The sequence below is a fragment of the Gigantopelta aegis genome, chromosome 4 (assembly GCF_016097555.1).
Source record: "Gigantopelta aegis isolate Gae_Host chromosome 4, Gae_host_genome, whole genome shotgun sequence".
NCBI classification, from domain to species: domain Eukaryota; kingdom Metazoa; phylum Mollusca; class Gastropoda; order Neomphalida; family Peltospiridae; genus Gigantopelta; species Gigantopelta aegis.
Genome location: NC_054702.1, coordinates 76380055 through 76405523, shown reverse-complemented (window position 1 = coordinate 76405523; position 25469 = coordinate 76380055). Strand labels below are relative to the sequence as shown.

The 25469-nt window shown below is 33.4% G+C and overlaps 2 protein-coding genes across 2 annotated transcripts; both read left to right on the top strand.

Moving 5' to 3' along the window:
- The first annotated feature begins 933 nt into the window (after positions 1–933).
- On the top strand, positions 934–10031 carry LOC121372274 (galactose mutarotase-like). Its single transcript, XM_041498564.1, has 8 exons — positions 934–1060; positions 1829–1959; positions 2428–2591; positions 4679–4888; positions 5400–5481; positions 6630–6774; positions 7491–7653; positions 8101–10031. Exons 1-8 carry the CDS (start codon positions 1002–1004, stop codon positions 8179–8181), a joined length of 1035 nt encoding a protein of 344 aa, XP_041354498.1. The 5' UTR covers positions 934–1001; the 3' UTR covers positions 8182–10031.
- A 3310-nt stretch (positions 10032–13341) lies between these two features.
- Positions 13342–25435, top strand: LOC121371116 (galactose mutarotase-like). The gene is made up of 8 exons (XM_041496775.1): positions 13342–13459; positions 15817–15947; positions 16581–16735; positions 17622–17831; positions 18578–18659; positions 19379–19523; positions 20230–20401; positions 21742–25435. The coding sequence occupies exons 1-8, from the start codon at positions 13401–13403 to the stop codon at positions 21820–21822; spliced, it is 1035 nt and encodes a 344-aa protein (XP_041352709.1). The 5' UTR covers positions 13342–13400; the 3' UTR covers positions 21823–25435.
- Positions 25436–25469: the final 34 nt, after the last annotated feature.

Here is a 25469-nt window from a genome sequence, read left to right as displayed (position 1 = left end):
TCAAACTTACCCCCCCCCCCCCCCCCCCCCTGCTCCGGAGTCAGTCACTGGCGAAGTCAGAGGCTAATTCCGTAGTGGGCGTGCCTGAACCTCTGTGGATAGGGGCACGTAAATATAGTTGCCCGTTGCCCGTTGAGCTCCAACGGGCTGCTGTTAGATCCACATGTAATAGTGGAGCTAATTTTAATTAGATTGCATATGCACCATCCCACAGTCAGGATAGTACAAATGGATTGGATACAAGTTTTCCAATTTACTAGACCCTCTCCATAATACATGTACATGTATATATACAATATCGTCGACAATATAATTATATTTACATATTTGCAATCTCAACCCCTACAATTGCTCACGGCAATCGGCAATGACGTGGAGATTGTCGCAGGGTTTTTCTTTCTTCGCGGCACTTTTTGTGCTATGGACTATATACGATTCACCCCCATCCCCCTTGCGTGTTTTTTACTCTGGTCATTTCCTTAATTGCAGGAGTTGCAATCTTAAACGAGAACATAATATTTGAATAATCCATTCACCTCCCCCAACAGTATTCAGTTTAATTCGTTATCTGTATATATATATCTATATGTAGTTCAGTGGTGAAGACCTAGGTTGTTACCATTTATTATTGAGTTTTTTGTTGCGAGTAAAAACTTTGACATGTCACGATTTTAATATAGAAGTATATATATTAAAGTCCGTGACATGCCAAAGTTTTTACTCGCAACAAAAAACTTGATAATAAATGGTAACAACCTAGGTCTTCACCACTGAACTACATCTCGCTTTCACGTCAGAAATTGGATTGGGACACCTAGCTGTACGTATTTATTTTACTGAAATATAACATTCAGCATCTGCCTTTAAGAAACAAGAATCGGGATAGTTCGTAACACTCTGTCTTTACGAAAAAAGGCGAAGTTAATAAGCTTATTTTCGCTCAGGTCCAAGGTCAATAGTTCACTTAAACTAGCCTAAGTATACAGTCGTTTTTTCTTATCATGGCTAGTGTCACTTCGGAGAAATTTGGTAAAACGCAAGATGGTCAAGATGTTACGAGGTATAAATGTTTGCATGCAGTTTTGCTGATTGGTTTCTTACTGTTTATGCCTAAAGTCAATATTAAGACAAAGAGGCCTTGTAAGGGATAGCCAAACTGCATGTACAAAAAAACCTTATAAAGTTGTACTATACCAAATAAAATCCTATAAGCGACCATGTTAAGGTCTGTGTTTAAAAATAACTATATGCAATATATTAACCAAATTATGACCTATAAATGCCAATATCAGTACAACCCCTACATCAAAGTATTAACTGAAGAAAATGGTACCTTTAATGGCTCATTCTTGATATTTTGTTTGTTTTGTTTAACAAGACCACTAGAGCACATTGATTTATTTGTCATTGGCTAGTGGATATCAAACAGAGGACAGAAACTGTTTAGCAACATTTCTGCATATTTTTTTAATTTTTGACTATTTAATGTCAGACAGACAGACAGAAATACAATTTATTCAGTATAAAGGTCAAAGGCCCACAATACAGTCAGAAAATGTTATAAATTTTTGTGCATATTTTTACAGCTAATATTTACACAGTATAATATACTATAGGTATATATTTCAATATTTAAGTATTTCTAATTTGTTTTCACATTATAAAGATAACATATGGTTTGCAACTTGGTCTAGGTAGAGAATACACCAGCTGTTGTCATGTAGCTTATTGTAGTAGTCTTACCAACTAGCAGAAAAGGATGTTAAATATTCACAGATAATGTTTGTTTTTTAATGAGTACGGGTCTAGCTAAAAAGATTAATTTCAGGTATGTGTTCACAAATAAGAACAACCTGGTTGTGAAGATTATGGACTATGGTGGAACAATAACAGATATTCTGGTTCCAGACAAAGCAGGGAATGTGACTGACATCTGCCCTGGGTTTGACAGTCTTCAAGGTAATATGTAATTTGTAAATTTAAACATTGTTTTTAAACAAATATATTCAATATTTGGGGTCAAATTTTAATTTGTGGGGTCCTAGGCAGGTTAATAATAACAAAAAATTGGACTAAGGCAAGTTGGAGGAGTATCAAGGCAAAATTGGTCTCAAATGTTGAGATAAAAATATTCATAAATTGTTTTGCCAAACTGTCAATTCTATCATAAATTTTTACCATTAAATATTATTCAAAATTAATAAATACATGTATACAATATGGGATGTATTGAAAGGGCATGGTGGAAACCAGGTAGGGAACTGTGGTATTTTTACTGCCTTTTACACTGTCCAATTTTGGGGGAACTACAGCAGACTTGTAAATAGAACAATCATGCCATTTGCCATTGGTGTTGTGGTAAAATTTAAACAAATTAAAAGAGATTTAAATTAAAATACCATTGATCATATTGCTCTATTTTTATAGGATATGAAGCAAATCCTATATACATGGGTGCTATCATTGGTCGTTTTGCTGATCGTATTGCTAATGGTACTTTCATATTGGATGGGGTTAAATACCAGCTCAATTGCATGGACTTGAATGAATCAGGACATTTTCTACATGGTGGGAAGAAAGGCTTTGATAAGGTCAGGTAATAGTACTGCTGTAATTATTTTATGTTAGAAAACTATCCTAAGTTAGAAATCACTGATTTGTTATAACTTCATTCCAGTTGCCGATGGTTCAGTCACTAGGCATTGTTTTAAAATGTATTTTTTTCTTTAAAAGGAGTAGAAATTGTAGCTTTAACTGAAGTAGAGTTTTGGGGGGGGGGGGGGGGGGGGGGGGGGGGGGTTGTGAGTTTGCCAGGTTAATTTTTAATTTTAAATACTAGTATTTCTTGGTTTGTGTTTTGGGGGTGAAAAAGGTTTATTAGATAACCTAGTTTTGTGTTTTGTATGTTTCTCTTTTTCTTTTCATTTTTTTTTTCTTTTGTAGGTCAATCAAGCTAATATGCATAGGTTAACAATTTAAATAATATACGTTCTGTGCAATAGTTCTAAGCATGTTCATTATAAGTGTACTTTACTGTAGATCTAATACAATTTATTACATTGGCAGATCCATAGGGGAGGTTTGGGGTGGTGCACATCCTTCTAAACATTACAAATTCCCAAACACACAATAAATTTATTATCAATTTAAAAAAAATGATTGTAAATCAAAATAGCTATTTTATCAATCTAATTAAAATTAGCTCCACTATTACATGTGGATCTAAAGACAGCCAGTTGGAGCTCATGTCCACCAATCAAAACCTTACTTGCAGAATCCTGCCAGTGATTTAAAACTAACAACACTGCGTAGTCCCCAATGTCCAGGTAACATTTCGTCTGTAAATAATAATTTAAATATTGACCAATCACACTTCGCCTTTTATAACATTATTTGGGAGCATACAAATTCAAAAAATATCGGGCGAGTCTATTTTAGTGGCCGCAGTACAGCGAACCATACCAATACGTACTGGGTGGGTTATGAGTCTTCAATTTTACATTAAAAATTATTTATTTATTTATATAAAAAAAAACCCAAATCAGTCTTCAGTTTTACATTACAAATTATTTACTTTATAAAATAAAACATGTTTTAAGGCATTTGTAATTCACACGAAACATGTCGTATACCCTCAGGATAATTCGGAATGTTTTCAAATTATTTTGAAATCACTGGCAGGATTCTGCAAGTAAGGTTTTGATTGGTGGACATGAGCTCCAACTGGCTGTCTTTAGATCCACATGTAATAGTGGAGCTAATTTTAATTAGATTGCTATTTTATATACTAGTATTTCTTGGTTTGTGGTTTAGGGTTAAAGGTTTATTAGATACTTTTATATTTTGTATGTTAAACCTGAAATGGATTTTTTTTTTTAAAGAAAATTAAAACAAGCACAGTATTAACATATTGTGGTGGTGGAAGTGGATCTCTCCTTATCACAATCATATATAATTTCAATAGAAAAAAAATCCTAAATTGATTCCCTGGCAAGTGTGTTTTTTAAAAGTTGTACCATACTTTGGTTGAATTCCCATTGATAAACATGTGTCATAAATCTTTGTAACTGCACACTTTTTAAATCACACCTCTTACCAAGCCAATTATACTTCTTTATTTCATCATGAAACATTACTTTGGAGTCATGGTACAAGTTAGTTACTGCATAAAATTACTTGTGGTGTGCATCGTTATTTGCACACTTTCAATGTTTTCATTGACAGCAGATAGACCCTCGTTCTATACTCTCAGGACTATAGGCTGTCAATCAAAATGTTGAAATGCATATACAGTGAAAACCCTCTAAACAGATACCCACAGGACCAAGTAAAAAGTCTGGTATTAAGGGTTATCTGGTTTAGAGAGGATCAGGAGCCTAATTCACTAAACTCTCGCAACTTTGCGATCTTGCAAAGAGAATGCTTTGTTGTCTAGCAAAACCTAAGAGAGCTTTGTGAATTAGGCCCCTGTTCTGTATAAATATTTGAAAAGGGACCATAAAAATTGTCCGTTTTTGAGGGAATTCCAGTTTACAGAGGGTCCCATTTTGAAAGGTTTCACTGTATAACCATGTATACCACTCATAAATTTATGCAGTAACTTTAACATGCACCTTCTCCCAAGTAAAATATGGGATCCATAGAAGGTAATAAACATGAGATATCCGTGTGTTTGTAGATGGTGTGGAAGTCACACCTGGAAGGCAGTAAGCTGGTTTTGAAGTATGTCAGTGCTGATGGGGAGGAAGGGTTTCCGGGAGAACTGACGACCACCGTCACGTACGAACTGACAGATGACAATGAACTCAACCTTACCTACACAGCAACAACAACAAAAGCGACACCACTCAATCTGACCAACCATGTGTATTTCAATATAGCAGGGCACGTGAGTCTGATATAGGGGTTTGAAAATCAGGTGTGTGTGTGCATGAATGTTAGCGGGGGAGGGAGTTACACAGGAATTTTTTTTTGTTTGTAGTGGGGTTGCAAAATGTATTGAAAAAAAAGTGCTTGAGCAGGAAGAGGTTTCGACCCTCAAAACCTACCCCCTTCACACGTGCCTGAAAATACAATTATATTTTAATGGCACCGACCTTATAGTTACATGTATTAAGCAGTATATATATAAAATTGTTAGTAAGCAGTTAATTTGTGTAATTGTTATTTATATTTTGTTGAACATGGGAAGATAGGAAATTATGGCACAAAAAAAAAGACTTCGGGCCAAATTTACGAAGCCTGATTTTCTTCAACGTAGGTGTCTAAGCATTGTAAACACATGTATGTAGTTACATGCGTGTAAGACATAAACATGGTTTGTAAATTTGACCTTTAATGACATAGTGTAGGTGTTTTGTTGTTTCAAGTTAACTGTAAATTCATGAAATTTATTTTAGGACAATGGATCATTAGATAACCATATGGCAACAGTGAATGCTGATACTTATTTGCCAATGAGTGACAGTTACATACCTACAGGTAAGAACATAATCATTTAATTAAGGATTGTCTGTTGTTTCTTTTACGTTCATCGGGGTATGAAAAAAAAAAATCATCCGCAAACTGTGTGAATCGGCAAAGCCATTCTCACATAAGTTTGCGGATGATTTTTTTTGTTCATACCCAGATGAACGTAAAAGAAATAACAGACAATACTTATAATTAAATTTGAATGATACATGCTAATAATAACACTAAAACATCATACTTTATTTTGAATTATTTTTTTATCCATAAACAATAACACTCATTAAGACAACTTACCCATATAAAATGACGTCATCACATATGACGTTCCCTGACGACGTAATTTTTACGTTCATCGAAAAATTAACAAACTCCTGTTGCTACGTCTGGACCAATCGGATGACGTTACGTTTTAATGAATGTAACAGAAATTTAATTATATAAAGATGTTTTGGATCTTTCATGTATCATAAAGATATATTTATTAAAAATGCACTTTAGAACCAAACAGTTCCGAAGAAAATCCCATTTTTTTTTTTTTTTTTTTTTTTTAGTCAGTCAAAGGCGCTTATTTGCATACCCACGGTGCAGCTCGATCCATATGCAAATACGATTGTATAATTAAATTGTAAAATGATTTTATAGTTTGTTTTTATAAAGATAAAATTATTATTTGAGTTTGTAATTTAAAAATAGAAGAAAAAGTGATCTGTAACACTGGCAATTTATATTATTTTAATTATTAACCACTTAATCAAAAGGTTACAAAACAACCACTACAATAAGTAAATACATTGTGTTTATTAGTAAAGTGCATTTGTCTTGTGCCTTCTGTCAATCCTGGATAACATAAAAAGTATTATAAACCACAGATCTTCTACTTACCAATTCATAACCACCTACCAACACAATATTTTCAAAGGTACTGAATCCTTTTAAATATCTATTATACATGTTTTATTTATTGAGAAAGGTAAGTATTGCAATTATTCAAAAAACAATGTGTGAAGTCATGAGACTAACAGTTAATGCATATTAATTTTGTTGCAGTGCATCCATTTAATAATTAAAAATCAACACCAAGCATTATATTTGTGTCTCATGAAAGTATTCACAATACGTTTTAGCATGTAAAACATGATATATTTGCTGGTTTACAGGTGAAGTCAGGAAGGTTGATGGATTGCCGCAGGATATGAGGCAGCCATCTCGTCTCGGAGATAGAATACCGAATATTCCTGGAGGGGTTGGATTTGTGTGTTATTACATTTTGGACAATAAAGGAGAAAAGAAATTTGCAGCTAGGTGTCTAAAAACACAAATATTTGATCCTCTCTCTCTCTCTCTGTCTCTCTCTCTCTCTCTCTCCTCTCTCTCTCTCTCTGCTCCTGTGTGTGTATATATTCTATAGTTCTCTCGGTCTCTCTCTCTCTCTCTCTCTCTATCTCTATCTCTTTGGTATATATATTCTCTGGTTTTCTCTCTCCTACTCTCTCTCTCTCTCTCTCTCTCTCTCTGTATGTGTATATATATATTCTCTGGTCTCTCTCTCTCTCTCTCTCTCTCTGTGTGTATATATATATTTTCTCTGGTTCTTCTCTCTCTCTCTCTCTCTCTCTCTCTCTCTCTCTCTACATTGATCTCTTCTCTATATCTCTTCTCTGGTCTGTTAATATATTATTGTTTGGGGGAGTTAAATTATTTCTTAACTGTTGAATGTTTATTATATAAAGCTTAAGTTTTCTCTACTTTGTATTGTGACATTTTTTTTTTTTATAAATTGATTTAGTTCTAATGTCAGCTGGCAGAATTTACAGATTACCTTTTTATTGTAAAACATCTTATTCTTTTGACCTGTTTTCACCTATTTCATTCATGAGAAGTGAAAACAAATAGAACATACCATAAACAATGTAGAATAAACTGTCAGTACTAAAAGGTAATTGTTTTCAGTTATTAATTACCCAAGGTACCACCTTCAACTGTAACATATATGTGTAATACCATTCATTTGTTATCAGATTCGAAGCATCAGGTCGTTTTATGGAATGTTACACAACTGAGCCTGGACTGATGTTCTACACAGGGTATTATCTTAACAACACTGGCAAGAATGGGGCCCATTACGGGAGGTATTCAGCATTCTGTCTGGAAACTCAGCAATATCCGGATAATGTCCATCATGTAAGATGTTTGTGTGTGCTTGTTTTTTTTTTGTTTTTTTATTTGTTTTGTTTTTTCAACAAAACTGTTCTAACTTACATAGATACATTCTCATCTGGTGTAACTCTAAATGTTTCAGTTGATGGGAAGGTGGAGACAGACCTGGGATTTGTCCAGCCCCATTAATTTAATGTAGCTTGATGACATTGATAAACACCTTATATAAAGGTAAAAATAATTACTTGACCAAAAATAGGCCCCAGCAGGCTGACACTCAAGTCTGTACCTGCAAAGATAGAAAGAAAGAGGAAGAACAATTTGAATAAAATATCGTGTTGATACATGTCTGTTTATTGAATGGGGAGGGATGGGATACTGGTAGTGTGGTGGGCTTGGTTCAGTGGATTTTAAACATGATTCTGTTGTTTTGCATTGCAATGTGTAAAAATATTACTTTTTTAATTGAAGGATAATTTTCCAAACAGCATCTTAAGACCTGGCGAGACCTACAAACAGTCAACAACATACAAGTTTGGAGCTTCATCTTGATCTGTTAACTCTTCAAAAAGAAGGTTACAAAGTTAACACATCCAAGTACAGAAATTAAAACAGAAGTTGTTATAAAACTTTGGAAATTAATATACACTTACTTAATTTATTAGTAGTTTTAATAAGTGCAATATGTAAATTTTTACAATGAAGCAGATCATTTATGTTTTCTTCTTTGCTTAATTTTTATGTAGAAAATAGTCATATGTTAAACATATTACAATATTAATACGTAGGACATTTTGAAATGGTCATGAGACATACTAACATAATTATATTGTGACTACATTATGTATGCTTTAGACTGGTATCATCATATTTCGTTCTGTCCATAACTAACGTATTTGTAACCCCTGTAACAATAAGGTCAAAACTGCAAACCCATACTAAAAAAAAAAAAAAAAAATGTTTTGAAATAAGTATTGCAATATAGTTATTATTTAATATTTATGGGTTCTTTTTAAATTAAAGCAGAAGTAATAAATTATTTTAAAATTTAATCCATATTTTCCTTCAAGAAAATGAGCATATCTACTACTTCTGGATTCAGTGCTACCTTCTGTGCTGTTACTATGTCCCCGACTGTACTGTCCATGCCTTGTTATCAGATTATAGTAGTTATTTACTGTGATTAGGGGGAGGGGGTTTATTTACAAATAAGGGCTTATTTTCTTAAATTCTTTGAAAAGGGAGCGGCCTGTTCAAAGAAACAATAATGTGAAAAAATTCTGACAATTTTTTCATAGCGTTACTGCCAAACAGCTGTAAAGGGTTGCAAACAAATCACTACACATTTTTACATCGATTACAGCTAATTTTGTGGGTAAAAATAATGGAAATACAGGGTAAGAATGTCTCAGGTTAGCACATTTTCCCCCAAATATTAATATTGAGGATTTGCTCCAGCACTAGGGGGACAGTTGCCTCTCCTATTCCCATGTAATGACTAGCATAGGTTAAATATATGTATGTGTATAGTTTATATTTTTGAAATGATTTTGGAGTATATTTTATTATCTATTTTTAACCTTTACTTGCAATGTTACTCAATTGTTGTTAATGTTTCACTATTAATATTCATTCTGTACTGAAAGGTATTGGCAGCTAAAGAATAATTGCAAATATTGTGTTAAAGCTTGGCTAAAAGTTCACTACATTCCTGTTTCCAAAGAGTTTAATATAGGGTTTTACATTATGTTTTTGTAGTAATGGCATTATGTCTTATACTTGAATAATATGCCATACTATCACAATATTATGTATGTTGCATGCAGTCACAAGTACAATTTGGACATTTTGACATATTCGTATTTCATAATAATCAATGAAAATTATGTGCTGTTTTCAATATATTACTTAGCTTGGTCTGCATACTTTAATAGTGGCTGGTACATTTTTATCATTATGCATTTTGGCATAACTGTCGGCATAATATTCATTGGTAGTGGCTTGTAGAAAAATTAATTTCAGGAAGAAGAATGGTGTGCTGGATAAAGTAATACATAAATAATGTATACCGAAAGAAGAAAAAAAAAAAATATATATATATATATTAAATAGATCGTCTAATTAAAAGTCTTAATGTTGATCCATACAGTATTTACTTTTTGATTAGGATGTTCCGCTATTCTGGAGGTCCAATAATTCAACAATACTCGTCAGTAATATGGCTCATTTCATGGCCTTTGTGCTTCAGTGTTATCTGGGAATAGGATTAGTATCTATGGAGTAATGAACCTTCAGAATACAGACATCTCCCTTTTGTCTTTGATTTACATTCTATATTTGTAATTGTTGAAATTTGGCCTCTTCTGGGCATATTATGCAATAAAGATTTATTTTTCTGTAAAGAGTATTATGTTGTACTTGTGTAGCCCTGGGCCCGTGCTTATAAAACTTAGTCTAGACTTTAATAAAGTCCAGACTTTAACGTAATGCTATTTGAATGACGTTGCCATGACGTTAAAGTCTGGATTTTATTAAAGTCTAGACTTTAAGGTTTATAAGCACCGGGCCTGGAACTAAAGTAACTAAGGAACACTTCTTTTTGTGGTATTAGTATTTGGAGCATGTTTTGTGTTAAAAGCAATTTTCATATTTAATATTCTGTATTGCATGTAATTCTTTATTCCCCAAAAACTTTGAATGTTTGGTTGACACCTTAACCAGTTTTCATATTTATTACCTGACTGTAAATTATGTAACTATAATGTTATATCTTATCTGCTTCCCATTATAGGCATATATACTATTAAATTTGATAGATAAGAAGTGGTCTTGATTATTTAGCCTAGGGTTATATCAGTTAGCCTGGTGTCAACAGTCTTGGTCAGTGAGGCCCATTTTGGGATGTCGTTTGTTTCCGCTGGTGTCATTCATATTTGGCCTTATTGAAGATGTATCCATTGAACAGATAATAATATAATAAAGAACCTTTAATGTTTGCTTGTATACTTTTAAAACTTTCAGTGATTGTAAGTTTATCATCGAGTGACATAGTTCAATACAGTGACATTTAGCTGGACGTTCTGTTGAAATAGATACAGCTACTAACATGTTTTTGACACTGCAAAGCCAACATTACTTTTGCCTCCTCATTATTTTGCTAAATAAGTTTTTTTAAAACAAAATCAAATTCAAACAATAGGAAGTAAGTTGATTAAATTCATTGTTTTTTGGTCGATCCTTGAATCAAACTATAAACATGTTTGTGAAGACGCGCCATAATGGTTGATCGTCCGGTTTCGGAGGTAGGCCTTACAATTTGCACTAATTAAAGATATTGAGACTGAATTATTCGTCCGGTGTTCAGTTTAGAGAGGTTTGCGGTTAGAGAGAGAAACTTTTGCATTAAAAGATGCGTAAACCACGGGTCCATGGAAAACGTCCGGTTTTGAGATAATTCTATTTTAGAGAGGATCCGGTCTTGGGGCTTTTCACTCTTTATATTTAAATGTATTTGATGGTGAAATCTGTCGAAGATACAGGAATAGTGGTAGCATGTACCAGTGGTGGCTAACGTACAGTTAAAAGAGACTGACAGGAATAGTGGTAGCATGTACCAGTCGTGGCTAACATACAGTTAAAAGAGACTGACAGGAATAGTGGTAGCATGTACCAGTGGTGGCTAACATACAGTTAAAAGAGACTGACAGGAATAGTGGTAGCATGTACCAGTGGTGGCTAACATGGTTAAAAGAGATTGACCTGAGTTTGGTGGTTTTTTGTAAGACGTTTCAAAAAAATTAAATATTTTAACGACTAAAATTACATACTAAATATAGTTTCTTCTTCAGAATATCAGTGTTTCCCTATAATTTTGTACGTACCAAAATATATATACGTGTATATACGCTCTTAATAATAATAAAAAAAATAATCGGGGGGAAAAACCCCCAGCAAGAGTTATTTTATTTACTATTTTCTGCATACATACAGACATCAAAATAAGCATTGTGTTTGGTAACCCTTGTGCAGGTTATCACAAAAACATGTCCCATTTATATTTGCATTATTATTATTATACTTCACTTAACTTTGTAATCTATATATTAACTGTTATCGTACTAATACTTGTATGTACATGTCACTTAATTTAAAGGTTGCCCCGCCCCCAGTCTCGTACGCTTATGAACACATACCATAATATAAGATAAAATTAACTTTATTGCATATAAACATTCCACATTTGGAACTAGATGCAAAACATGTACCATTCGTAAGGCAGTTGTTGAGATGGGGAAAACCTAAGTCCACAGAGGGTGACTGATCCTATGATCTGTAGCCTTTAGTCTACCACAGAACTTCATCCCACCCGTCCTATGAGAGAAATGTGGTTCTTTTCTATACAGTGAGACCGGTAATAGACACACCAATAGCTGTAACACAACAATAGAAAGAGCTCACCACTATTTAAATAATGACAGGTTTTACAGTGGCGTAGACTGAGGGGTTCGGTGTCATTCGCGGAGAATCGCAAAGTCGCACAGATGACGCCGTACTTCGCATTGACACCCGTGTACCTTCATTACATAATGCAGTGGACCAGCAGTTATTCGCCGACGTTTATACAACATTTAACCCAACATTTATCCAGACACATGGGCGCACATACCCCCCCCCCCCCAGTACTAATAATATATGTAGTTATATATATATATGTATATATATATATATATATATATATAACAACATATCGGTTATTACAGCATCCTCGGCGTTGTTGGTTGAGGGGATCGTGTGCATAGGCGTACGAGATCCCAGTTATAGGCCAAATTTTGCCCGAATTAAACGAAAATGCCCGAATCTGGATAACAACATTTATTAGCATTATTGCCAAACAGCGATATAGGGTTGCAAACGAATCGCTACGAATTTTACATGAGTTAAAACTACTAGTAATATCCCCTCCCCCCGTCTCGTACGCTTATGCCCAGGCGTTAACGGTATTTATGTGTAAAAATTACCATATGTTTGATATCCAGTAGCCGATGATTAATAATCAGTATGCTATAGTGGTGTCGTTGAACAAAAGAAACTTCTTTTTTGGGACGCAAGAACTTGCGCACACGACAGGCATCTGCTACAGAAGCTTGTTCTGAATGTGCTGCGCCTGATCTGATGGGAACATGTAGCGGATTCCTCTCTAAGACTGTATATCAAAATTACTAAACGTTTGACATCCGATAGCCGATGATTAATAGGAAATGGTTTATTTAACGACGCACTCAACACATTTTATTTACGGTTATAGGCCTACTGCGTCAGACATATGGTTTAGGACCGCACAGATATTGAGAGAAAAACAGCTGTCGCCACTTCATGGGATACTCTTTTCGATTAGCAGCAAGGGATCTTTTATATGTACCATCCCACATACAGGGTAGTACATACCACGGCCTTTGTTATGCCAGTCGTGGTGCACTGGCTGGAACGAGAAACAGCACAATGGGCCCACCGACGGGGACCGATTCCAGACCGACCGCGCATCGAGCGAGCGCTTTACCACTGGGCTACATCCCGTCCGTCCGATGATTAATAAATCAATGTGCTCTAGTGGTGTCGTTAAACAAAACGAACTTTTTCTTCGTTGTAGAATATCTAACGATCACTCGTGTATTATCAATGTTGTATGGTACGTTCTCAAGGGGCATTACTCTTAATCTCAGACCGGAACATTTCTACGGACATAGGGCCTAATTCTTAGACTGCTTTAAATCATGGTAACAATACAGAAAGATTCATTTGGAAAAACTAAAGATGGCTCCGATGTTTCACGGTAATGTTGATAAGTATTTTAAAAATCCATTAACGACTTTTTGTTGGAAGAACTGAAGTTAATTTGCCGGCGATATTCCTACCAGAATGAGCGTGGTAACGCCTTTTTGGTTTGGGGCCTTTTAGGGGTATATGCAATAGACGGGACAGGAATATATTTGTTTACAAATACTTCAAACACATTATTAATTATAGTTATTTGATGTCTTGCATATCATTATTTTGACATTTGGTTGATAGACTGAAACAGAGGAAACATGTTGCCATAAGCTGCTATATGGTAAATGTGCAGAAATTAGCAAGGCAAACAATTATATATTATCATCATGTTTCCCAAATCAAATTTGACAAAAAACAAGTTATTATAGCAATAGTTTTATAATCAGAAATATATGTTTACTGGTATGTGCAAAACTAAATCCACAGTTAAAAAGCAATTCTTATCATTGCTATGAGTTCAAAATATAATTAAATAGTTTTCTTTAATTTTAACAGTTTTTCTTGTTCCAACCAGTGCACCACAACTGGTCAAAGGCCATGGTATGTGTTTTCCTGTTTGTGGGGAAGTGCATAAAAAAGATCCCTTATTGTATTAGAAAAAATGTAGCGGGTTTCCTCTCTATGACTATATGTCAAAATTACCAAATGTTTAACATCCAACAGCCGATGATAAGAAATCAATGTGTCAAAATTACCAAATGTTTGACATTCAATACCGTAGTCGATGATTAATTAATCAGTGTGCTCTAGTGGTGTCGTTAAACAAAACAAACAAACTCTAGTACTAGCTATCACATTGGTGACTGTGGTGAGTTAAGTGGCTTGAAACATCATCTTTATTGGCATAATCGGATCATGCATCCAAATTTTAACTTTAATCTTTACTGTGATCCATATTCTGTAATAATATACTGTTTTGCATGAAATAGATACAAGACATATGTAAATGAACAGTTGTTAACTGTAAATGTAAACCTACAATGTTTTGTGAAATTGACCCCAGACTCTCTCTAGTTCTAGGGGGCAGGACGTAGCCCAGTGGTAAAGCATACGCTTGATGTACGGTTGGTTTGGGATCGATCCCCGTCAGTGGGCCCATTGGGCTATTTGTTGCTCCAGCCAGTGTACCATGACTGGTATATCAAAGGCCATGGTATGTGTTATCCTGTCTGTGGGATGGTGCATATAAAAGATCCCTTACTGCTAATCGAAAAAAGTAGCCCATGAAGTGGTGACAGCGGGTTTCCTCTCTATATATCTGTGTGGTCCTTAACTATATGTCCGACACCATATAACCATAAATAAAATGTGTTGAGTGCGTTGTTAAATAAAACATTTCCTTCCTTCCTTCCTCTCTAGTTCTAAGGGGCAGGACGTAGCCCAGTGGTAAATTGTTTGCTTGATGTGTGGTCGATTTTGGATCAATCCCCATCAGTGGTCCCATTGAGCAATTTCTTGTTCCAGCCAGTGCACCATGACTGGTATATCAAAGGCTATCCTGTATGTGGAATGGTGCACCTGAAGGATCTCTTGTTATTAATGAAAAAATGTATGGGTTTCCTCTCTAAGACTATACGTTAAAATGACCAAATGTTTGACATCCAATAGCCGATGATTAATAAATCAATTTGCTTTAGTGGTGTCATTAAACAAAACAAACAAACTCTCTAGTACTAGCTATTGGTGACTCTGTGGTGAGTTAAGTGGCTTGAAACATCTTTATTGGCATAATCAGAACATGCGTTCATGTCTGATGTGAAATATTACTCCATTTCCATTATGTGACACTAGGTTCAACATAGCCATCAGAAGGTGCCAGCAATGGGAGGGGTGTGGAGGGGCAGTAATATATTAATTCACCTTTCAGTTGGTGAAGGCTAATGTATAAACTTCATAGTTGGAGGGACAATGTCTCCTGTTTCCTCCCTCCCTCCCCCAAAGCCTGTGTTCAGTGGTCCATTTTCAAAGTTGCTTTATAGGATGGAAATCAAAACCAGCTTGTGAAATTGATTATTAGAAAAAGTTGAAGTTAAAGTTTGTTTTATTTAACAACACCACTAGAACACATTGATTTCTTATCATCGGCTGTTGGATGTCAAACATTTGGTAATTTTGACATATAGTCATAGAGAGGAAACCCACTACTTTTCCCCCACAGACAGGATAGCACATACCTTTGATATATACTAGTCATGGTGCACTGGGTGAAACAAAAAATAGCAATGTAATTTTTTGTAATTCAAGATATAAACTTTACATCTCACAAAATGTTTTTAATAGATATTGTTGGTAATATTTTAGGCTTCCCCTTTAATTGTGACTTTTTTTAAACTTTAAATTTATTTATTTTAAATCTAGATTTACCCTTGCAAACAAGAATCAGATGACTGTTCAGATTCTAGATTATGGAGGAACTATCTCTAGCATTGTGGTTCCTGACAAACACGGAAAACTTGATGACGTCTGTCTAGGCTTTGATGACATGGAAGGTACGGGTATTAAATTGAATTATAGATATGGATGGCATGTAAAGTGGTGGAACAGGGCTGGAAATAGGAAGTAAAATATTGTATGCTGTTGTTATTTTTTAAGATTTCAGCCAGAAAAAAATAAGGCCTGCTAAGAAAAAATACAGCCTGTTGGAAATAAGACAGCGCAGGGTGAGTGGATGGTTTGGGACAGTGTGTGGAGAATTACGACCTCTGAGGTGTATTTTAGAGCTTTTTACAGGCCGCTTTTTCAAGTTCTATGGAAGAACACTTAGTGTAAAAAGTCATAGCATCGATCTTCTTCAGTTCGATCCATCGTAGTTTTCCATTTTGACGTCACTTGAATATATGGTTTTATTGTTTACAAATGAAAGGAATGTTTTATTTACAACATTTCCTTGGCTTATTTTTCAACAGCAATGGAGGAATTTGAATCCATAATAGTCCCACAAATTATGTTTTGACACACCTTTATTAAAAGATTATTATGAAAATTATTGTGTTCTTAACAAAAAAAATATTCTGATGTCACTATCATTCTAGTGCTACCATGTCAGTTGTAACACATATGGCATACATCATCATAGAACTCTATTGGGTTTTTTTAAAAAGAAAAATTTCCGTTTTTTTCAGGATATGAAAAAAATCCTGCATATATTGGAGGTTTGATAGGAAGAGTAGCCAATCGTATTGCAGGTGGAAAGTTCTCGTTGGATGGGAAAGAATATGTTCTACCTGTGAACAATGAGCCCAACTTTCTACATGGTGGATTCAAGGGATTTGATAAAGCAAGTAACCTTGTGTCATGGTCCATTTTGAGATCTACCATGAGGACACTTTGTAGACAATGTTTTCTTTATTTCTCATTCCAGCTAGTGCACCATGTAACTCCTGCAATTACCCATGGCAATCAGTTATGCCATGAAGATTGCCAGTTTCCAATTCTCCACAGCATCTTTTGGCTGTGCACTATATTCAATTTGTTTTTCTACTTCAATGTTTTTTGCCATGGACATTTTCCTAATTGCATGGGTTGCCACGACTGGTATCAAAGGCCATGGTATGTGCTATCCTGTCTGTGGGATGGTGCATATAAAAGATTCCTTGCTACTAATGGAAAAATGTAGTGGGTTTTCCTAACTAAGACTATATGTCAAAATGTTTGACATCCAACAGCCGATGATTAATAAATCAATGTAATCTAGTGGTGTCGTTAAACAAAAGAAACAATGTTTCTTACAAATAATCATTCAGTTGTGTTTACAATATATTGATTTGCATAAATATACAATTTACTAACAGTTTATTTGGTATAATAGACAGTCAAATATGTATTAAGCAACAACTTAGAGTTTTTAAAAACTGGTCTCTGTATGTAGACCTGCAGGCTAGTATGTACAGTAAAACTAAACATGACTTCCATGGAACCAGGTAAAACACAATAAGATATTAAGGGCTTTTCAGTTTAGAGAGGTTATGTTCTGTACTAATATTTAAAAAGAGACTGTGAAAAAAAGTCCAGTTTTGAGGAAATTCCGGATTTGAGGGGGTTCACTGTACTATATACATGTATTAGATCTTCGGGAGAATATTAATTAAAGTGTCTCATTAGACAGGTTGCAGAATAATGGAGGTATCTGGATGAGTAGGTATAATTGTATCTTCATTTTGTAGGTAATGTGGACTGCTCGCGTTGAGAACAATAAACTCATACTGACATATGTCAGTCCTGATGGTGAGGAGAAGTTTCCAGGGGAGGTAACCTCAACAGTTGTCTTCGAGCTGACCGATGACAACCAACTTAAAATAGACTATACTGTTACTACAACAAAGCCCACACCCGTTGGGCTGACAAGTCACAGCTATTTCAATCTAGGAGGCCATGTAAGTATTATTTTTATACTCCAATTTAGAGTTATAGAATATATGTTTTTGAGGAAATGTTCTATGCTTGCCTTAGCTAAATTTTAATTTTAAAGTATGTAAATTTTATGAATAATTTGAATATTTTTTAAAATATTAAATATGAATACTAATTAAGAGCAATTTGTAAGCAGTAAAATGTATCAGCTTTGAAAAGACATTTTCTTAATATACTGATGGAAAGAAATAAAGGATCACACAGATAGCAACAAGAAATAAAGACTGCATAAAAAATCAATTGATATTGTCAGAAGTTGACTGGGAACATATAGGCAGCTCATTCAACACTACAGACATTCAATCCCACATTACAACTTGGCATGAAATACAGACATTACTATGCTAGTTGTGAATTATATTTGGTCTACAATTCCATGTGTTCCCTTATTTCTTTCCATCAGTATATGTCTGTGAATAGGTTGGACTAGTTATGTATGTTTATGGTATTTAGGTCCTTCAGAGTCTTTTAGGATTATTTAAATTTAAAACCCTTACTTTCTTGTATAAATAAATGAAGAAATTAATGGTAGTCATATTGTTTCTGATGGAAATATTATCACTTAATTTGTGCACTGCATACTGAGCACCTTTTTTAACTTGTCAATTACAGCAGTCTTTTGAGCATCATGATTTGATTACAATCTGAAGTGCTGCATCTGTATATGTGTATATCATATTTTAAACTTCATATTCTCATTTATATTTAGGGTTGTGGGAAGATTGACGACCATTTTATGACCATCAAAGCAGATACTTACTTACCTGTTGATGAGAACGTTATTCCAACAGGTCAGTGGTTTGTTAGTAGCCATTTGTTACTTTGCTTTAAACAGTCCTTATACACACAGTGGTCAATATTGCAGGGTAAATATTTTTATGTTCACATCCAACTAACATTCAGTCACAGTATCCTGGGTATGCAACACCACTCAGGATAGAAGCTAATCCCAGAACAGATTCATGCAGTTACATTGGTTTGTTGGAAATTTTTAATAAACATCGTATAAATGGGATTTTACTTCATTAAATAAATAAATAAATAAATAAATAAATAATAAAATAACAAATAAATAATAATAAATAAATAAATAAATAAATAAATAAAGTAAAATAAATAAATTGACAGAATTAGAAAATAAACTAGATATTAATTATTAGTAACTATACTGAACATCAAAAGAAATGCAAATTAGGGTTGTGGTTGTTTGGAATTAGAATAAGTTCACTTGATTATAAATGCCCAATTCTGTGTTATGATGCAACCTATACTTCTCTTGTGATAATTTCATCTCAAAAACTAAATTTAATTTTATAGCTGAAATTTATATTTGCATTTCTTTTGATTGTCAATACATTTTGCTACTTATTTCCCTTGTTATGTGGGGTTGGGGTTGTTTGGTTGTTCTTTATTCAGGAGATGTAAGAGTTACCATACATTTGGTAGCTGCTGATTAAACAATGTGCTGGGGTGTCATTAAAGAAACATTCCTTTCCTTTGCATTATTCAGGAGAAATCCGCAGTCTTGATGGTCTTCCTGAGGATCTGCGGAAGATGGTTCGTCTTGGTGACGTTATAAATGATATTCCTGGTGGCAATGGATTTAACTGTAACTACAACTTAAACCACACTGGACAATTTCAGCAAGCCGCAAGGTAAAACATTATACATTTTTCTCATGCTCATTTACATATACAGTTAAACCTCTCGAAACCAGACTCTCTTAATACCGGAATTCTCTGTAAACTGAAAGTTTTTCACAATCGCTGTTTATATATCAGTACAAAAGAGAACCTCTCAAAACCAGATACCCCTTAAACCTGACATTTTACTTGGTCTCAATGGTGTCCACTTTAGGGGAGGTTTCACTTTATATATATTGAATATTTATAAATATAATTAGTATCCATATACAAAACCTGCTTTAGAGACCACCTGTATTAAGCATCCATCTGTGTCAAGTTAAAGTTTATTTAGTTTGACAACACCACTAGAGCACATTGATTTATTAATCTTCGGCTATTGGATGTCATACATTTGGTAATTTTGACATATAGTCTTATATAGGAAACCCACTACATTTTTCCATTAGCAGCATCACAGAGGCAGAATAGAACATACTATGACTTTTGATATACCAGTCGTGGTGCACTGGCTACGAGAAATAGACCCACTCACGGTGATCGATCCCACACCGACCGCACATCAAGCAAGCGCTTTACCATTGAGCTACGTCCCACCCCACCTGTATAGTATAAACTTACCTGTATTAAGCAACCACCTATATCAAAAGGCAACTTTTTAAATCTACCTTTTGGTGGCTATATAACACAGGTTCGACTGTATTTGTGTTTGTTGTAGAGCGGAGCACCGAGGCACAGGTCGTTACCTGGAGTGTTACACCACGGAGCCAGCCATCCAGCTGTACACTGCCTATGCTGTGCCGTCTATGGCGGGCAAGGGTGGCGCCAAGTACGGGGCATACTGCGCGTTCGCCTGGGAGGCACAACACTATCCTGACAGTGTCAATCACGTAAGTTGAGGCATGCAGATGTTACTTACATTTCTCTTTCTGACGATTGTTTTATTTTTAAAGAAAACTAGAATAATATATTTATATAATGTATGATGTCATATTTAGCAGTTATTTAGCAATTCCTTTCTGAAGATGAGATGAAACATGTAAAAGGATAGTTATTTCTTAAAATAGTTTTTTTAAATACATATATACTGTACACTTGTTTTCTTTTATCATTTTTATTTTTATATATATGTGTATATATATATATATATATATTGGATCCTTATAATATGGCACAAAGCAAGCATGACTGCAAATCGATTCATTAATAATAGTCATTATTAGAATGTCAACAATTAAATGCAATGAGCAACTTGTATATGTATGCAGATATCAATTTAATTATTTATTTACTTGTTTGTTCTTTTCTTTAGTTTTTTATTTCTTCATTTATAGATTTAATAAAAATAATAATTTGTTTTAATTTGTGGATGGTATTAAATGGTATACGTTCTACAAAAAATATAAAACAACAAGTAATAGTGATCAGACAGTTTGCAATTACTAATTATGGCTTATTTCAATAATATAACAAAATATATATGTTATGCATTGATACAATAATTATACCTATGGTTATGGGTACCTTTTCGTCAATAATCTGGTTTTCGAAACTGATTCCCTCCATGCAGTATACATATGTTTATAAATGTTTGAAATAATTTAATAAATAATAAAAAATTATCCATTATGTCTTTCAATGAATGAAGTTGGTATGGTTGTAAAATAAAGTGCATAACTTCATGGTGGTAACATCATTTCATTATTTGTGTACATTTGTGGAAATGTAATCATGATTGTAATCATGATTGCTAGACAATGTATTTGCAATCGTAATCGATTACTTTCAATTATCTTGTAATCGTAATCATAATTGTGACATTCTAAAGTAATCGTAATCATAATCGATTACTTTTGTCAAGTAATCGCCCCATCTTTGATATATATATATGTGTGTGTATATATACCAGTGTATATATATATATATATATACATATATATATATATATATATATATATATATATATATATATATATACTGGTGTATATATAATTAATATATTAAATATATTATAATTTTGTAAAAAAATATTGATGCTTTGGTTTTTAAGGGTTCTACAAATCATTGCCAATATTCCACTGCAAGTCATCATATATTTGTGTGAGGCCTACCTTAGCTAAAAAGTTTCACTATTTTACATTTGTTTATGGGTTTATTATTATTATTATTATTATTATTATTATTATTATTGTCATTGTCATTGTAATTGTTTTATGATTATTATTTTCAGAAACATTTTCCAAACATTATTTTGCATCCAGGCGAGACATACCGACAGACGACATCTTACAAATTTGGTCTCATTGATTAATTACAGTGAAGATTTATATTTCATGAGAATTTAAAAAATCTGCTATGCATTCTGAACAGGACTTTACTATAAAAACAGTTTGTAATACATTGATTTTAGTTGATAATAGTTCTGATAGTAGTATACTTTCATGGTAAGTATTAATTGAAGACAGGTAGCTATTTTGCTATAATTCTGTCTGCGCAAAACCTTTTTGGAAGTGCATGAATTATAGTTCTAGATTATTTAGAGTTAAAGTACTAATAACCATTATTTTTTTGGTGATGGTTGGGTGTCATTTTTGTCATTAATTTGTTTGTATAAAAGGGAGCCACATTATTTAACGTATTTACATTGTTGAAAATCATCAATTTTAAGTAAGGAATTATTACTATAAAATATTCTTTAATTTACCGATACATTACACAAAAGAAATTGTGAAAATCATGAAGGTAGTTTATTATTTATATGGTTAAATATACATCATTATTCATGTAGTAAATGTTGTATTGCACGGTAAAAACAATCTCATCTGTATCTCTATTACTTCATATTTCTAAAGAACATTCCTACCTTGGAACCTGACAGATAATATAAATGAGGTGTCTAAAAGATTTTGTGATCATTGAGAAACAAATCCACAATTAAATCTCTTTATACAATTCGCCATAAACATTGTATAATAGCTCAGGTTGAAACACAAAGTTGAAATTTACAATGCCTGTTTGCCTTAAATGCAGGTGTTTAAACATTGTAAATTTAATCCACAGTTACTTGTTTAAAATATTTATTTCTACATTCAGGAGGGCAAGCAAAACTTGACTGTTTTTGTATCCTGACATTATTAGAGTAATGTGATACGATAGAAAACCATGGGATCAGTCAAATTATCCACGAGTACTTGGCCTCCTGAACATGCCAATGGTGGGTTGTTGGTTGTCCTAATATCTACAGAAGATGAATACCATTTTGTACATGCCAGAATTTATATGATACTGCATCTTTTTAAAGTACCTTTTATATAACCTTTTAGGTTGTTTTAAAATACTTTTTAGAAATCTATAATATAATTTGCAAGGTCTTTTTAACAGTTTCCAATTATTCTGATCACTTTTCTTTTCATTTGCAATGCCGACCATCTTCTTTGTACTTCCCTGATGCCGCCCTTCACAAGGATCATTTTGTGTTCCGGTTCAGTCGACTATCATACACACATCATGCAAAATATTGCATACAAAGATCAATTTCATAAATACAACTGCAATGGAGGTCGTTATTCTTGCTACTTAACATACAAGTGGCTATGTACATGACAGCCGTATATATAGCTTTGGCTAATGAGACACAGCAGTCATATTTTGGGCTTTCCCAAAAAATATAACCGCCATGTCACTCGACTCCATCTAAACTACCAGTATCCTGTGTGTAGCACAAGTTATATCTAGTGTAACATAATAGTGAATCAGAACTTCAGAGTTCTGGAATGCTGGGATAATTTGTAGGTGATTCAGGGCCATAGCTAGAATTTTTGGCGAAGGGAGGGGTGTGGAATCAGATAAAAATCTTGGAATGAACAAGCATGGAAGGCATGAGGCATTAGAAGGTGTGTGTGCAGGACATTTTGCAGGCAGTGGTCTAGAGTATGGTGGGCTAAGCTCAAGGGAGCGAAGTGCCTGAGATCCTAGCAGTCAAGGGCGATACTCCCCCATAAACGTTTGAAAATTAGATGTCCAGAAATAAAATTTCCTGTATTCAAAAAGTAAAATTCTTCATAACAAATGCAAGTATATTCAACACTTTTTAAATGCATTTTTCACAATAAATAATTTCTGTATGTTAAAAAAAAAACAGTCATGTACCAAATTGTTTGATTGAATAAAACATATTATTAACAATGAACTAACTATTCATACCAGTCAAATAATTTGTTAAAATTACAATTGCAAATATCATGTACAGATTTTGTATATCAATAACAAAAATTTATTATTATGTAATGTATTATTTTCAAGTGACTATGCATGACTTTCAACCTTATACATTTTTATGTTGTACACATGTAAAAATATGTTGTTAATATATCATGTCATCCCTACATTTTAAATTTGCTAACATTTCCTGATGTATATCAGTAATCAATTAGCTAACATGTGATAGTGTGAGAGTTTGCTATGATCAAGTAACAACTACACACAATGTACTAGGGAGGTAAGGTGCTGAATCTCAAAATCAGCTAGGGCTAGTTCTGGGTCAACAGAAAATTTTGCCAAATTATTTATTGAACTTTAAAAATTGCAGAAATCCAGTTATTTTATAACAAAATATTGATTATTACATGAAATTATTTTATTAAATTAATTATTTTTTTTGCGAATTGTTTTTGAAATTGGCGAATTTGGTGAGTGCCAGAATTAGCCCCGCAAACTATCAGTATGACAATAAACTATTTAATGTTTATGCCATTTAAAAATGGGGTAGAATTATTTAATAATTTTAGGTTAAACCAACAGAGAGTATTGTATATTTTTTTACATATTTTTATATATTGTACATGGAGTAGTATCTTCTTGTTTATTTATATCAGTGTACTGGTACTAAAGAATGGACTACACGTCTCATATTAAAATACAAAATTAGCACTGGTAGTCACCATAATATTCAAAATCACATTGATAATATCACTGGCCACAATTGTAAGACGCATGCGATGACGTTGACCTTGACCACAAAATTGATTAACATAATAACATTGACCAGAACACTTCTAATGATATGAAAACAAAACTGATAAAGACATAGACAGTAAACACAGACATCACAGTTAATGACACAAACAAGACTGATAACAATGATAGAAGCATATTAGTGTTGACCATGACCATAACATTATAATTGCTGATATAAATACAAATAAATACAGCATATTGTTTACTTTTAGAGTATTTAATTACAAGTATCCAAACAATGTACAGTAACGTGTTATATTCAACACGGTTTTCTATGAACAATGTTTTGTTTTTGTAAAAATGTCGGGTTTAAAAACAAATCAGGTTTAGTTTTATATATATCGACAAGTAGATCTCAGAATTAGGTAAAATAACATAGTATCTACAAATATCACTGTTACAATGTTGTTCCTTGATGTACAGTAATATGTTATATTCAACACGGTTTTCTATGAACAATGTTTTGTTTTTGTAAAAATGTCGGGTTTCAAAACAAATCAGGTTTAGTTTTATATATATCGACAAGTAGATCTCAGAATTAGGTAAAATAACATAGCATCTACAAATATCACTGTTACAATGTTGTTCCTTGATGTACAGTAACATGTTATATTCAATACGGTTTTCTATGAACAATGTTTTGTTTTTGTAAAAATGTCAGATTAAAAAAATCAGGGTTTTTATTATATATATCGACAAGTAGGTCTCAAAATTAGGTAAAATAAAACAGTATCTACAAATACCACTGATACAATGTTTTCTGTTTTCCTTTTGATTTATTCATGATACTTCAGCTTCGAAGTTGCACGATACATCATAAATATATGTCCATTTGTACTGTATAAATTCTACTCAAATGGCTTGTGCGTGTAGGCGTTTAAAATTACAATAATGAATTTTAAGTTTTGGATTGGTGTTCTTTTCTTTTTTTTCTTTTCTTCC

Excerpts from the sequence above, each read along its gene's own strand:
- LOC121372274 (XM_041498564.1), top strand. The coding sequence starts at position 1,002 with ATGGCTAGTGTCACTTCGGAGAAATTTGGTAAAACGCAAGATGGTCAA. Across the intron at positions 2,592-4,678 it reads GGAAGAAAGGCTTTGATAAG|ATGGTGTGGAAGTCACACCT; the intron begins GTCAGGTAATAG and ends GTGTGTTTGTAG. Across the intron at positions 5,482-6,629 it reads TGACAGTTACATACCTACAG|GTGAAGTCAGGAAGGTTGAT; the intron begins GTAAGAACATAA and ends GCTGGTTTACAG.
- LOC121371116 (XM_041496775.1), top strand. The coding sequence starts at position 13,401 with ATGGTAACAATACAGAAAGATTCATTTGGAAAAACTAAAGATGGCTCC. Across the intron at positions 13,460-15,816 it reads GATGGCTCCGATGTTTCACG|ATTTACCCTTGCAAACAAGA; the intron begins GTAATGTTGATA and ends TTTTAAATCTAG. Across the intron at positions 20,402-21,741 it reads ATCCTGACAGTGTCAATCAC|AAACATTTTCCAAACATTAT; the intron begins GTAAGTTGAGGC and ends TATTATTTTCAG.